General features: G+C 46.6%; 1 protein-coding gene across 1 annotated transcript; it reads left to right on the top strand.

The window, feature by feature from the left end:
* Window positions 1-13,005: 13,005 nt before the first annotated feature.
* Window positions 13,006-13,962, top strand: LOC134944409 (olfactory receptor 10A4-like). Its single transcript, XM_063932987.1, has one exon. It carries the CDS (start codon window positions 13,006-13,008, stop codon window positions 13,960-13,962), a length of 957 nt encoding a protein of 318 aa, XP_063789057.1.
* Window positions 13,963-14,258: the final 296 nt, after the last annotated feature.

Here is a 14,258-nt window from a genome sequence, read left to right on the forward strand (position 1 = left end):
CACTTCCACCTCGTACTGAAGCTGCTGCCACTAGTCATGGCCGAGACGATGAAATGCCATCAACGTCGTCTGCCAAGGCTGATGCCCAATGTCATAGTAGAGAGCATGTAAAATCCAAAAAACAAAAGTTTATTAAAATGACCTAAAAATCTAAATTAAAAGTGTCTGAGGAGAAGCGTAAACTTGCCAATATGCCATTTACGACACGGAGCGGCAAGGAACGGCTGAGGCCCTCTCCTATGTTCCTCATGGCTAGTGGGTCAGCTTCACATGAGGATGGAAGCACTCATCCTCCCACTATAAAAATGAAAAGACTTAAGCTGGCAAAAGCACAGCAAAGAACTGTGCGTTCTTCTAAATCACAAATCCCCAAGGAGAGTCCAATTGTGTCGGTTGCGATGCCTGACCTTCCCAACACTGGACGGGAAGAGGTGGCGCCTTCCACCATTTGCACGCCCCCTGCAAGTGCTGGAAGGAGCACCCGCAGTCCAGTTCCTGATAGTCAAATTGAAGATGTCACTGTTGAAGTACACCAGGATGAGGATATGGGTGTTGCTGGCGCTGGGGAGGAAATTGACAAGGAGGATTCTTATGGTGAGGTGGTTTGTTTAAGTCAGGCACCCGGGGAGACACCTGTTGTCCATGGGACGAATATGGCCATTGACATGCCTGGTCAAAATACAAAAAAAAATCACCTCTTCGGTGTGGAATAATTTCAAAAGAAATGCAGACAACAGGTGTCAAGCCGTGTGTTGCCTTTGTCAAGCTGTAATAAGTATGGGTAAGGACGTTAACCACTTAGGAACATCCTCCCTAATACGTCACCTGGACCGCATTCATCATAAGTCAGTGACAAGTTCAAAAACTTTGGGTGACAGCGGAAGCAGTCCACTGACAACTAAATCCCTTCCTCTTGTAACCAAGCTCCTGCAAACGACACCACCAACTACCTCAGTGTAAATTTCCTCCTTAGACAGGAAAGCCAATAGTCCTGCAGGCCATGTCACTGGCAAGTCTGACGAGTCCTCTCCTGCCTGGGATTCCTCCGATGCATCCTTGAGTGTAACGCCTACTGCTGCTGGCGCTGCTGTTGTTGCTGCTGGGAGTCGATCGTCATCCCAGAGTGGAAGTCGGAAGACCACTTGTACTATTTCCAGTAAGCAATTGACTGTCCAACAGTCCGTTGCGAGGAAAATTAAATATCACAGCAGTCATCCTGCTTCAAAGCGGATAGCTCAGGCCTTGGCAACCTGGGTGGTGAGAAAAGTATTTCCGGTATCCACCGTTGATTCACAGGGAACTAGAGAATTGATTGAGATACCATGTCCCTGGTACCAAATACCATCTAGGTTCCATTTCTCTAGGCAGGCGATACCGAAAATGTACACAGACCTCAGAAAAAGAGACACCAGTGTCCTAAAAAATGCAGTTGTACCCAATGTCCACTTAACCACAGACATGTGGACAAGTGGAGCAGGGCAGACTCAGGACTATATGACTGTGACAGCCCACTGGGTAGATGTATTGCCTCCCGCAGCAAGAACAGCAGCGGCGGCACCAGTAGCAGCATCTCGCAAACGCCAACTCGTTCCTAGTAGTGAAGAGCGGGTTCGGTTTCTCGGAAACCGAACCCCCCCGAACTTCACCTTGTTTACAAGGGTCCGAGGCAGGTTAGAACCTTCCCGCCTTGCTCGGCTAACCCGAGCGCGCCCGAACGTCATCATCCCGCTGTCGGATTCTCGCGAGTTTCGGATTCTATATAAGCAGCCGCGCGTCGCCGCCATTTTCACTCGTGCATTGAAGATGATAGGGAGAGGACGTGGCTGGCGTCCTCTCCGTTTATTGTAGAAGACAGAACTTGATTCATTGGTTGTTTACTGCTTAATTGTGGGGAGGATTGGGGAGCAGCTGTTAGGAGTACAGTGCAGAGTTTTGCTGATAAGTGACCACCAGTTTTTATCCGTTCTCTGCCTGAAAAAAACGCTCCATACCATATCTGTGCTCAGTGTGCTGCATGATATATCTGTGCTGAGTGCTCACACTGCTTAATTGTGGGGACTGGGGAGCAGCTATAGCAGGAGTACAGTGCAGAGTTTTGCTGACAGTGACCACCAGTATACGTTGTCTGCCTGAAAAACGCTCCATATCTGTGCTCAGTGTGCTGCTTTATTGTGGGGACTGGGGACCACCAGTATAATTAATATTATATAGGAAGAGTACAGTGCAGAGTGCACTGCTGTACCTACCTCTGTGTCGTCATCCATTAAGTATACTATCCATCTACATTATATACCTGTGGTGCATTTTAGTTTTGCAGTTTGCTGAGAGTGTCCACCAGTATACTATATATAGCAGTACGGTAGGCCACTGCTGTACCTACCTCTGTGTCGTCACTCGTCATCCGTTAAGTATACTATCCATCTACATTCTATACCTGTGGTTCATTTTAGTTTTGCAGTTTGCTGACAGTGTCCACCAGTATACTATATATAGCAGTACGGTAGGCCACTGCTGTACCTACCTCTGTGTCGTCACTCGTCATCCATTAAGTATACTATCCATCTACATTCTATACCTGTGGTGCATTTTAGACAGTTTTGCAGTTTGCTGACAGTGTCCACCAGTATACTATATATATACTTATAGCAGTACGGTAGGCCACTGCTGTACCTACCTCTGCGTCATCACTCGTCATCCATTAAGTATACTATCCATCTACATTCTATACCTGTGGTGCATTTTAGACAGTTTTGCAGTTTGCTGACAGTGTCCACCAGTATACTATATATATACTTATAGCAGTACGGTAGGCCACTGCTGTACCTACCTCTGTGTCGTCACTCGTCATCCATTAAGTATACTATCCATCTACATTCTATACCTGTGGTGCATTTTAGACAGTTTTGCAGTTTGCTGACAGTGTCCACCAGTTTATTATATATATACTTATAGCAGTACGGTAGGCCACTGCTGTACCTACCTCTGTGTCGTCACTCGTCATCCATTAAGTATACTATCCATCTACAATCTATACCTGTGGTGCATTTTAGACAGTTTTGCAGTTTGCTGACAGTGTCCGCCAGTTTATTATATATATACTTATAGCAGTACGGTAGGCCACTGCTGTACCTACCTCTGTGTCGTCACTCGTCATCCATTAAGTATACTATCCATCTACATTCTATACCTGTGGTGCATTTTAGTTTTGCGCAGTAAATATAGTAGTAGGCCATTGCTATTGATACTGGCATATAATTCCACACATTAAAAAATGGAGAACAAAAATGTGGAGGGTAAAATAGGGAAAGATCAAGATCCACTTCCACCTCGTGCTGAAGCTGCTGCCACTAGTCATGGCCGAGACGATGAAATGTCATCAACGTCGTCTGGCAAGGCCGATGCCCAATGTCATAGTAGAGAGCATGTAAAATCCAAAAAACAAAAGTTCAGTAAAATGACCCAAAAATCAAAATTAAAAGCGTCTGAGGAGAAGCGTAAACTTGCCAATGTGCCATTTACGACACGGAGTGACAAGGAACGGCTGAGGCCCTGGCCTATGTTCATGGCTAGTGGTTCAGCTTCACATGAGGATGGAAGCACTCATCCTCTCGCTAGAAAAAAGAAAGGACTTAAGCTGGCAAAAGCACAGCAAAGAACTGTGCGTTCTTCAAAATCACAAATCCCCAAGGAAAGTCCAATTGTGTCGGTTGCGATGCCTGACCTTCCCAACACTGGACGGGAAGAGCTTGCGCCTTCCACCATTTGCACGCCCCCTGCAAGTGCTGGAAGGAGCACCCGCAGTCCAGTTCCTGATAGTCAAATTGAAGTTGTCACTGTTGAAGTACACCAGGATGAGGATATGGGTGTTGCTAGCGCTGGGGAGGAAATTGACAAGGAGGATTCTGATAGTGAGGTGGTTTGTTTAAGTCAGGCACCCGGGGAGACACCTGTTGTCCATGGGAGGAATATGGCCATTGACATGCCTGGTCAAAATACAAAAAAAATCAGCTCTTCGGTGTGGAATTATTTCAACACAAATGCGGACAACAGGTGTCAAGCCGTGTGTTGCCTTTGTCAAGCTGTAATAAGTATGGGTAAGGACGTTAACCACCTCGGAACATCCTCCCTAATACGTCACCTGCAGCGCATTCATCATAAGTCAGTGACAAGTTCAAAAACTTTGGGTGACAGCGGAAGCAGTCCACTGACCACTAAATCCCTTCCTCTTGTAACCAAGCTCCTGCAAACCACACCACCAACTCCCTCAGTGTCAATTTCCTCCTTACCCAGGAAAGCCAATAGTCCTGCAGGCCATGTCACTGTCAAGTCTGATGAGTCCTCTCCTGCCTGGGATTCCTCCGATGCATCCTTGAGTGTAACGCCTACTGCTGCTGGCGCTGCTGTTGTTGCTGCTGGGAGTCGATCGTCATCCAAGAGGGGAAGTCGGAAGACCACTTGTACTACTTCCAGTAAGCAATTGACTGTCCAACAGTCCTTTGCGAGGAAGATGAAATATCACAGCAGTCATCCTGCTGCAAAGCAGATAACTCAGGCCTTGGCAGCCTGGGCGGTGAGAAACGTGGTACCGGTATCCATCGTTAATTCATAAGCAACTATAGACTTGATTGAGGTACTGTGTCCCCGGTACCAAATACCATCTAGGTTCCATTTCTCTAGGCAGGCGATACCGAAAATGTACACAGACCTCAGAAAAAGACTTACCAGTGTCCTAAAAAATGCAGTTGTACCCAATGTCCACTTAACCACGGACATGTGGACAAGTGGAGCAGGGCAGACTCAGGACTATATGACTGTAACAGCCCACTGGGTAGATGTATTGACTCCCGCCGCAAGAACAGCAGCGGCGGCACCAGTAGCAGCATCTCGCAAACGCCAACTCTTCCTAGGCAGGCTACGCTTTGTATCACCGCTTTCCAGAATACGCACACAGCTGAAAACCTCTTACGGCAACTGAGGAAGATCATCGCAAAATGGCTTACCCCAATTGGACTCTCCTGGGGATTTGTGACGTCGGACAACGCCAGCAATATTGTGCGTGCATTACATGTGGGCAAATTCCAGCACGTCCCATGTTTTGCACATACATTGAATTTGGTGGTGCAGAATTATTTAAAAAACGACAGGGGCGTGCAAGAGATGCTGTCGGTGGCCCGAAGAATTGCGGGCCACTTTCGGCATTCAGGCACCGCATACAGAAGACTTGAGCACCACCAAACATTCCTGAACCTGCCCTGCCATCATCTGAAGCAAGAGGTGGTAACGAGGTGGAATTCAACCCTCTATATGCTTCAGAGGATGGAGGAGCAGCAAAAGGCCATTCAAGCAGCCTATACATCTGCCCACAATATAGGCAAAGGAGGGGGAATGCACCTGACTCAAGCGCAGTGGAGAATGATTTCAACGTTGTGCAAGGTTCTGCAACCCTTTGAACTTGCCACACGTGAAGTCAGTTCAGACACTTCCAGCCTGAGTCAGGTCATTCCCCTCATCAGGCTTTTGCAGAAGAAGCTGGAGACATTGAAGGAGGAGCTAAAACAGAGCGATTCCGCTAGGCATGTGGGACTTGTGGATGGAGCCCTTCATTCGCTTAACCAGGATTCACGGGTGGTCAATCTGTTGAAATCAGAGCACTACATTTTGGCCACCGTGCTCGATCCTAGATTTAAAACCTACGTTGTATTTCTCTTTCCGGCAGACACAAGTCTGCAGAGGTTCAAAGACCAGCTGGTGCGAAAATTGTCAAGTCAAGCGGAAAGTGACCCGTCAACATCTCCTCCTTCACATTCTCCCGCAACTGGGGATGCGAGGAAAAGGCTAAGAATTCCTAGCCCACCCGCTAGCGGTGATGCAGGGCAGTCTGGAGCGAGTGCTGACATCTGGTCCGGACTGAAGGACCTGCCATGATTACTGACATGTCGTCTACTGTAACTGCATATGATTCTCTCACCATGGAAAGAATGGTGGAGGATTATATGAGTGACCGCATCCAAGTAGGCACGTCAGACAGTCCGTACGTATACTGGCAGGAAAAAGAGGCAATTTGGAGACCCTTGCACAAACAGGCTTTATTCTACCTAAGTTGCCCTCCCTCCAGTGTGTACTCCGAAATAGTGTTTAGTGCAGCCGCTCACCTTGTCAGCAATCGGCGTACGAGGTTACTTCCAGAAAATGTGGAGAAGATGATGTTCATCAAAATGAATTATAATCAATTCCTCCGTGGAGACATTCACTAGCAGCAATTGCCTCCAGAAAGTACACGGGGACCTGAGATGGTGGATTCCAGTGGGGACGAATTAATAATCTGTGAGGAGGGGGATGTACACAGTGAAAGGGGTGAGGAATCGGAGGATGATGATGAGGTGGACATCTTGCCTCTGTAGAGCCAGTTTGTGCAAGGAGAGATTGATTGCTTCTTTTTTGGTGAGGGCCCAAACCAACCAGTCATTTCAGTCACAGTCGTGTGGCAGACCCTGTCGCTGAAATGATGGGTTCGTTAAAGTGTGCATGTCCTGTTTATACAACATAAGGGTGGGTGGGAGGGCCCAAGGACAATTCCATCTTGCACCTCTTTTTTCTTTCATTTTTCTTTGCATCATGTGCTGTTTGGGGACAATTTTTTGGAAGGGCCATCCTGCCTGACACTGCAGTGCCACTCCTAGATGGGCCAGGTGTTTGTGTTGGCCACTTGTGTCGTTTAGCTTAGTCACACAGCCATCTTGGTGCGCCTCTTTTTTCTGTGCATCATGTGCTGTTTGGGGACAATTTTTTGGAAGTGCCATCCTGTCTTGATTAACACTGCAGTGCCACTCCTAGATGGGGCAGGTGTTTGTGTCGGCCACTTGTGTCGCTTAGCTTAGTCAAACAGCCACCTTGGTGCGCCTCTTTTTTTCTTTGCATCATGTGCTGTTTGGGGACAATTTTTTGGAAGGGCCATCCTGCCTGACACTGCAGTGCCACTCCTAGATGGGCCAGGTGTTTGTGTCGGCCACTTGTGTTGCTTAGCTTAGTCACACAGCCACCTTGGTGCGCCTCTTTTTTTCTTTGCATCATGTGCTGTTTGGGGACTATTTTTTGGAAGTGCCATCCTGTCTTGATTGACACTGCAGTGCCACTCCTAGATGGGCCAGGTGTTTGTGTCGGCCACTTGTGTCGCTTAGCTTAGTCACACAGCCACCTTGGTGCGCCTCTTTTTTTCTTTGCATCATGTGCTATTTGGGGACAATTTTTTGGAAGGGCCATCCTGCCTGACACTGCAGTGCCACTCCTAGATGGGCCAGGTGTTTGTGTCGGCCACTTGTGTCGCTTAGCTTAGTCACACAGCCACCTTGGTGCGCCTCTTTTTTTCTTTGCATCATGTGCTGTTTGGGGACTATTTTTTGGAAGTGCCATCCTGTCTTGATTGACACTGCAGTGCCACTCCTAGATGGGCCAGGTGTTTGTGTCGGCCACTTGTGTCGCTTAGCTTAGTCACACAGCCACCTTGGTGCGCCTCTTTTTTTCTTTGCATCATGTGCTATTTGGGGACAATTTTTTGGAAGGGCCATCCTGCCTGACACTGCAGTGCCACTCCTAGATGGGCCAGGTGTTTGTGTCGGCCACTTGTGTCGCTTAGCTTAGTCACACAGCCACCTTGGTGCGCCTCTTTTTTTCTTTGCATCATGTGCTGTTTGGGGACTATTTTTTGGAAGGGCCATCCTGCCTGACACTGCAGTGCCACTCCTAGATGGGCAAGGTGTTTTTGTCGGCCACTTGTGTCGCTTAGCTTAGCCATCCAGCGACCTCGGTGCAAATTTTAGGACTAAAAATAATATTGTGAGGTGTGAGGTGTTCAGAATAGACTGGAAATGAGTGGAAATTATGGTTATTGAGGTTAATAATACTATGGGATCAAAATGACCCCCAAATTCTATGATTTAAGCAGTTTTTTAGGGTTTTTTGAAAAAAACACCCGAATCCAAAACACACCCGAATCCGACAAAAAATTTGCGGTGAGGTTTTGCCAAAACGCGTCCGAATCCAAAACACGGCCGCGGAACCGAAATCAAAACAAAAAACGCGAAAAATTTCCGGTGCACATCACTAGTTCCTAGGCAGGCTACGCTTTGTATCTCCGCTTTCCAGAAGAGGCACACAGCTGACAACCTCTTACGGAAACTGAGGAACATCATCGCAGAATGGCTTACCCCAATTGGACTCTCCTGGGGATTTGTGACATCGGACAACGCCACCAATATTGTGCGTGCATTACATGTGGGCAAATTCCAGCATGTCCCATGTTTTGCACATACATTGAATTTGGTGGTGCAGAATTATTTAAAAAACGACAGTGGCGTGCAAGAGATGCTGTCGGTGGCCAGAAGAATTGCGGGCCACTTTCGGCATTCAGCCACCGCGTGCCGAAGACTGGAGCACCAGCAAGCTCTCCTGAACCTGCCCCGACATCATCTGAAGCAAGAGGTGGTAACGAGGTGGAATTCAACCCTCTATATGCTTTAGAGGATGGAGGAGCAGCAAAAGGCCATTCAAGCCTATACAGCTGCCCACGATATAGGCAAAGGAGGGGGAATGCACCTGAATCAAGCTCAGTGGAGAATGATTTCAACATTGTGCAAGGTTCTGCAACCCTTTGAACTTGCCACACGTGAAGTCAGATCAGACGCTGCCAGCCTGTGTCAGGTCATTCCCCTCATCAGGCTTTTGCAGAAGAAGCTGGAGAGATTGAAGGAGGAGCTAAAACAGAGCGATTCCGCTAGGCATGTGGTACTTGTGGATGGAGCCCTTATTTCGCTTAACCAGGATTCACGGGTGGTCAATCTGTTGAAATCAGAGCACTACATTTTGGCCACCGTGCTCGATCCTAGATTTAAAACCTACATTGTATCTCTCTTTCCGGCAGACACAAGTCTGCAGAGGTTCAAAGACCTGCTGGTGAGAAAATTGTCAAGTCAAGCAGAACGTGACCCGTCAGCAGCTCCTCCTTCACATTCTCCCGCAACTGGAGCTGCGAGGAAAAGGCTAAGAATTCCGAGGACACCCGCTGGCGGTGATGCAGGGCAGTCTGGAACAAGTGCTGACATCTGGTCCGGACTGAAGGACCTGCCAACGATTACTGACATGTCGTCTACTGTCACTGCATATGATTCTGTCACCATTGAAAGAATGGTGGAGGATTATATGAGTGACCGCATCCAAGTAGGCACGTCAGACAGTCCGTACGTATACTGACAGGAAAAAGAGGCAATTTGGAGGCCCTTGCACAAACTGCCTTTATTTTACCTAAGTTGCCCCCCCTCCTGTGTGTACTCCGAAAGAGTGTTTAGTGCAGCCGCTCACCTTGTCAGCAATCGGCGTACGAGGTTACTTCCAGAAAATGTGGAGAAGATGATCATCAAAATGAATTATAATCAATTCCTCCGTGGAGACATTCACCAGCAATTGCCTCCAGAAAGTACACAGGGACCTGAGATGGTGGATTCCAGTGGGGATGATTTCATAATCTGTGAGGAGGGGAATGTACACAGTGAAAGGGGTGAGGTATCGGATGATGAGGAGGAGGTGGACATCTTGCCTCTGTAGAGCCAGTTTGTGCAAGGAGAGATTGATTGCTTCTTTTTTGTTGGGGGCCCAAACCAACCAGTCATTTCAGTCACAGTCGTGTGGCAGACCCTGTCGCTGAAATGATGGGTTCGTTAAAGTGTGCATGTCCTGTTTATACAATATAAGGGTGTGTGGGAGGGCCCAAGGACAATTCCATCTTGCACCTCTTTTTTCTTTCATTTTTCTTTGCATCATGTGCTGTTTGGGAACTATTTTTTGAAGTGCCATCCTGTCTGACACTGCAGTGCCACCCCTAGATGGGCCAGGTGTTTGTGTCGGCCACTTGTGTCGCTTAGCTTAGTCACACATCTAGCTAATTGCGCCTCTTTTTTCTTTGCATCATGTGCTGTTTGGGGACAATTTTTTTAATCTGCCATCCTGTCTGACACTGCAGTGCCACCCCTAGATGGGCCAGGTGTTTGTGTCGGCCACTTGGGTCGCTTAGCTTAGTCATCCAGCGACCTCGGTGCAAATTTTAGGACTAATATTGTGAGGTGTGAGGTGTTCAGAATAGACTGGAAATGAGTGGGAATTATGGTTATTGAGGTTAATAATACTATAGGATCAAATTGACCCCCAAATTCTATGATTTAAGCTGTTTTTGAGGGTTTTTTGTAAAAAAAAACACCCGAATCCGACAAAAAAATTTAAGAACTTGGCACAATTCAGACCTGATCGTAACAGCAAATTTGTTAGCTAATAGGCACCAAAAAAAAACAACCCGATCGCACGCTGCATTTGATCATTGCGGTGCGATCGGGTCAGAATTGCACATGCGCCGACACTGCAGTGTGCTGGTGCATGCCAGACTGCCAAAGGCCGTTATAGCCTAGTGATCGCCTCTGCCTGATTGACAATCAGATGCTGTCGCTGGGCGGGAGGGGGTGCGGTCCAGCAATTTCAGGCTTGGCTGGACCATGTATGACATCACATAGGTTTGGAGTGGTGCAGCACAATCTTTTTTTATTTTTTTTTATTTTTTTTAGAATGAGGGCCCTGTCTATTTTGTCAGTCCCGGGACCCACAATTTCTGGGGCATGTGCAGAGAGAGTTAGATTTGGGTGGGTTATATTGTTTCTGTGCAGGGTAAATACTGGCTGCTTTATTTTTACACTACAATTTAGATTTCAGTTTGAACACACCCCACCCAAATCTAACTCTCTCTGCACATGTTACATCTGCCCCCCCTACAGTGCACATGGTTTTGGCCATTAGCTAACACATTTGCTGCTGCGATCAGGTCTGAATTAGGCCCTGTGATCCTAACAGACATAACTTCACAGTCAGAAATTAAAGGACAATGACATTAAGTACGTGATTCTGATATGGAAGTAAAGCAAAATAAACACAAGTAACTTTGCACCTGAGTAACACTATGTTTCATTGCAGGGGGGGCAGATGTAACACATGGAGAGAGAGTTAGATTTGGGTGGGGTGTCCAAACTGAAATCTAAATTGCAGTGTAAAAATAAAGCAGCCAGTATTTACCCTGCACAGAAACAATATACATGTGTATTTGCTCCCCTTGCATGACAACATGGTTTGTTCCAGATACAAAGTTAAACCTCTTTCACGCCGCACAAATAATCCGGTATATTGCTGGGGTCAACACAGGTCACTGTGCGGTGTGAAAGAGGTCACTCTCGGGTCGCATGTCCCGGTATTTCAACCCGGGAATAAAGAAGGGTTATTCCTGTGTCAGGTGCAGTGTGAATGGGTTGCCGGGTCGATGCAATTTGAGACCCGATCACAGTATAGGCTGAGGCTGTGTGGAGATGATATCATCTCCCAGCACCGCTTCCGCCCCCGCCCTCGATGCGGCCTTTGTCCCCACCCGTGATGGCAACCTGACATGGCACATTGCCAGGTTGGGAAGCCAGTCTGATGCCGGGACGCACCCGGGAAGAACCAGTTTCCAATTCCCGGGTGCGACCCAGCATTGCCATGTGACAGCGCTATTACTTGCTTTTTATCAGGCCCTAAATATATTCTCTAATAACACTGAAGTACTCGGAGAGTTTGGACATTAGCCGGGATTGTCCTTTTATGTTTCTGTAGAGGAAGTGCTATTTTATTTGGTGAAAATAATGTTTTTTGGTAGTGTGGGATGACAGCGCTGTGTGCCCAGAAAACGTAGTGCACTTTGTATACTGTTATATAACTGGGACGGAGCATATATTATTATGCTGAATCACCCCCGCCCCCTCCCCTCAGGCATAATGGAAAATAATATCAGTGAAGCAAGCAGTGCACCTAGTTGATTAACTATATATTTTGGCCCCCCTGGCAAAAAAGTTTCTGGTGCCCCCCCCCCCATACATTATAATTTTTACCTGCATGCTCATTGCCCTGGGGGTTTAATGCTTATTGCCAGGGGTTTCATGTTGTCAGACGTGTTATGCTCGTTGCCAGGTGTTTCATGCTCATTGCCAGGGGTTTCATGCTCATTGCCAGAGGACTCATGCTCATTGTCAGGGGTGTCATGCTCATTGCCAGAGGACTCATGCTCATTGCCAGGGGTTTCATGATCATTGCAAGAGGACTCATGCTCATTGTCATGGGTTTCATGCTCATTGCCAGGGGTTTCATGATCATTGCAAGAGGACTCATGCTCATTGTCATGGGTTTCATGATCATTGCCAGGGGTTTCATGCTCGTTGCCGGGTGTTTCATGCTCATTGCCAGAGACTTAATACTCATTGTCAAGGGTTTCAAGCTCATTGCCAGGGGTTTCATGCTTATTGTTAGGGGTTTCATGCTCGTTGCCAGGTGTTTCATGCTCATTACCAGGGGTTACATGCATGTTGTCAGGGGTATCATACTCGTTGTCAGGGGTTTCTTGATCATTGTTAGGGTTTCAAGCTCACTGTGAGGGGTATCATGCTCAATGCCAGGTGTTTCATGCTTGTTTCCAAGAGTTTCATGCTTGATGCCAAGGGTTTCATGTGCATTGCTAGGGGTTTCAGGCTTGTCAAGGGTTTTATGCTAATTGTCAGGGGTTTCATGCTAGCTGCTAGGGGTTTAATGCACATTGTCAGGGGTTTTATGCACAAGCATTTGAAAAAATTGGAGGGGGAATGACCATGACTCTCGGATTTGGCCTCACTACCTCCCCATTACTTTAATACTTGACAACTTTCGATTACCCAGACTGTAGAGTCTGGAAAAACACAGTGAGATGTAAGCACTTAATTCTGGAAAAACACAGTGAGATGTAAGTACTGAAAACTCCAGCATTGTGAAACTTCATTACCATCCATTGTATCTTTTAACAGCGCTTGTATGAGTATCAGTAAAATATTTAAAGTGTAATAAGTAAAGCAAGCAGCACAATTAGAACTTATAATGTTAAATGTTTACAGCTTTAAACGTGGAAAATATGTAGTAATGGGAAGAGAAAGTCAAACCAACATTACAGAGTTCTTCCTCCTGGGGTTCTCCGACCTATCTCTTCCATTGCAGGCCACACTATTTACTTTCTTCCTGACTGCCTATCTCCTCACGCTGGTCGGCAATGGTCTCATCATACTGACAGTGTCTCTGGAACCTCTTCTCCAAACCCCAATGTATTTCTTCCTGAGGAACTTATCTTTCCATGAACTTTGTTTTACCACCGTCACAGTCCCTAAGGTCCTGGAGATCTTTGTGTCTGAGGAAAGGTCCATATCTTTTATGTCTTGTGCCACTCAGATGTTCATATTCTTCACCATTGGGGTGTCAGAATGTGTCTTCCTTGGCGTCATGGCCTTTGACCGATACATGGCCATCTGCCATCCACTGAGGTACACATCTGTAATGAGCTCAAAAATGTGTTATCAATTGACAACAGGGCCCTGGGTTATTGGATCTTTGGTTTCTTTTGGGCAGACTACTTTCATCTTCAGCCTACCTTATTGTGGACCTAATCATATTGCCCACTTCTTCTGTGATATACCTCCTATACTAAGCTTGGCTTGTGCCAACACATTCATCAACGAGCTCTCTGTCTTCATTGCCTGCATGTGCGGAGCCGGGGTTCCATTCCTGCTCATACTCTGCTCCTACAGCAACATCCTGAACTCCATCTTCCACATACACTCGGCAGAGGGACGCCACAAAGCTCTGTCTACCTGCAGCTCGCACTTGGTGTCCGTTATCCTTTTCTATGGTACCACAATGTTCACCTACCTGCGCTTAGGTACCTATGGATCTGACGAGAATGACAGAATGATATCTCTTTTCAATTGCATTGTTATTCCGGTCATCAACCCTCTCATCTACAGTCTGAGGAACAAGGAGATGAAGTCAGCTTTAAGGAAAATGATTTTAAAGGTTCCCATGGCATTTACTGGTTACACTTATTGAACCATTATTTTATTCTGCTAAGACATAATCATATCACAGTATTTTCTGAATCTCATGACATGAATTTAGCCATGATTCCAATAAATCTATTTATGTCTAAGCTAGCGCCTAGTTCAAAATTTCAGCCTTCATTGGACTACTTTAGAATTGTTAAAATGTACATTATTGGCCTCATTTAGAGCTTGAAGTAAATCCAAAAGTTTTGCCACTTTGCAAAAATCATGTTGCTTTGATTTAGAAAACATAGAAAATGCAGGTGCACACTCTAAACACTAAACACTGCTAATCAGAATAAC

Source organism: Pseudophryne corroboree, chromosome 7, assembly GCF_028390025.1.
Source record: "Pseudophryne corroboree isolate aPseCor3 chromosome 7, aPseCor3.hap2, whole genome shotgun sequence".
Lineage (NCBI taxonomy): Eukaryota > Metazoa > Chordata > Amphibia > Anura > Myobatrachidae > Pseudophryne > Pseudophryne corroboree.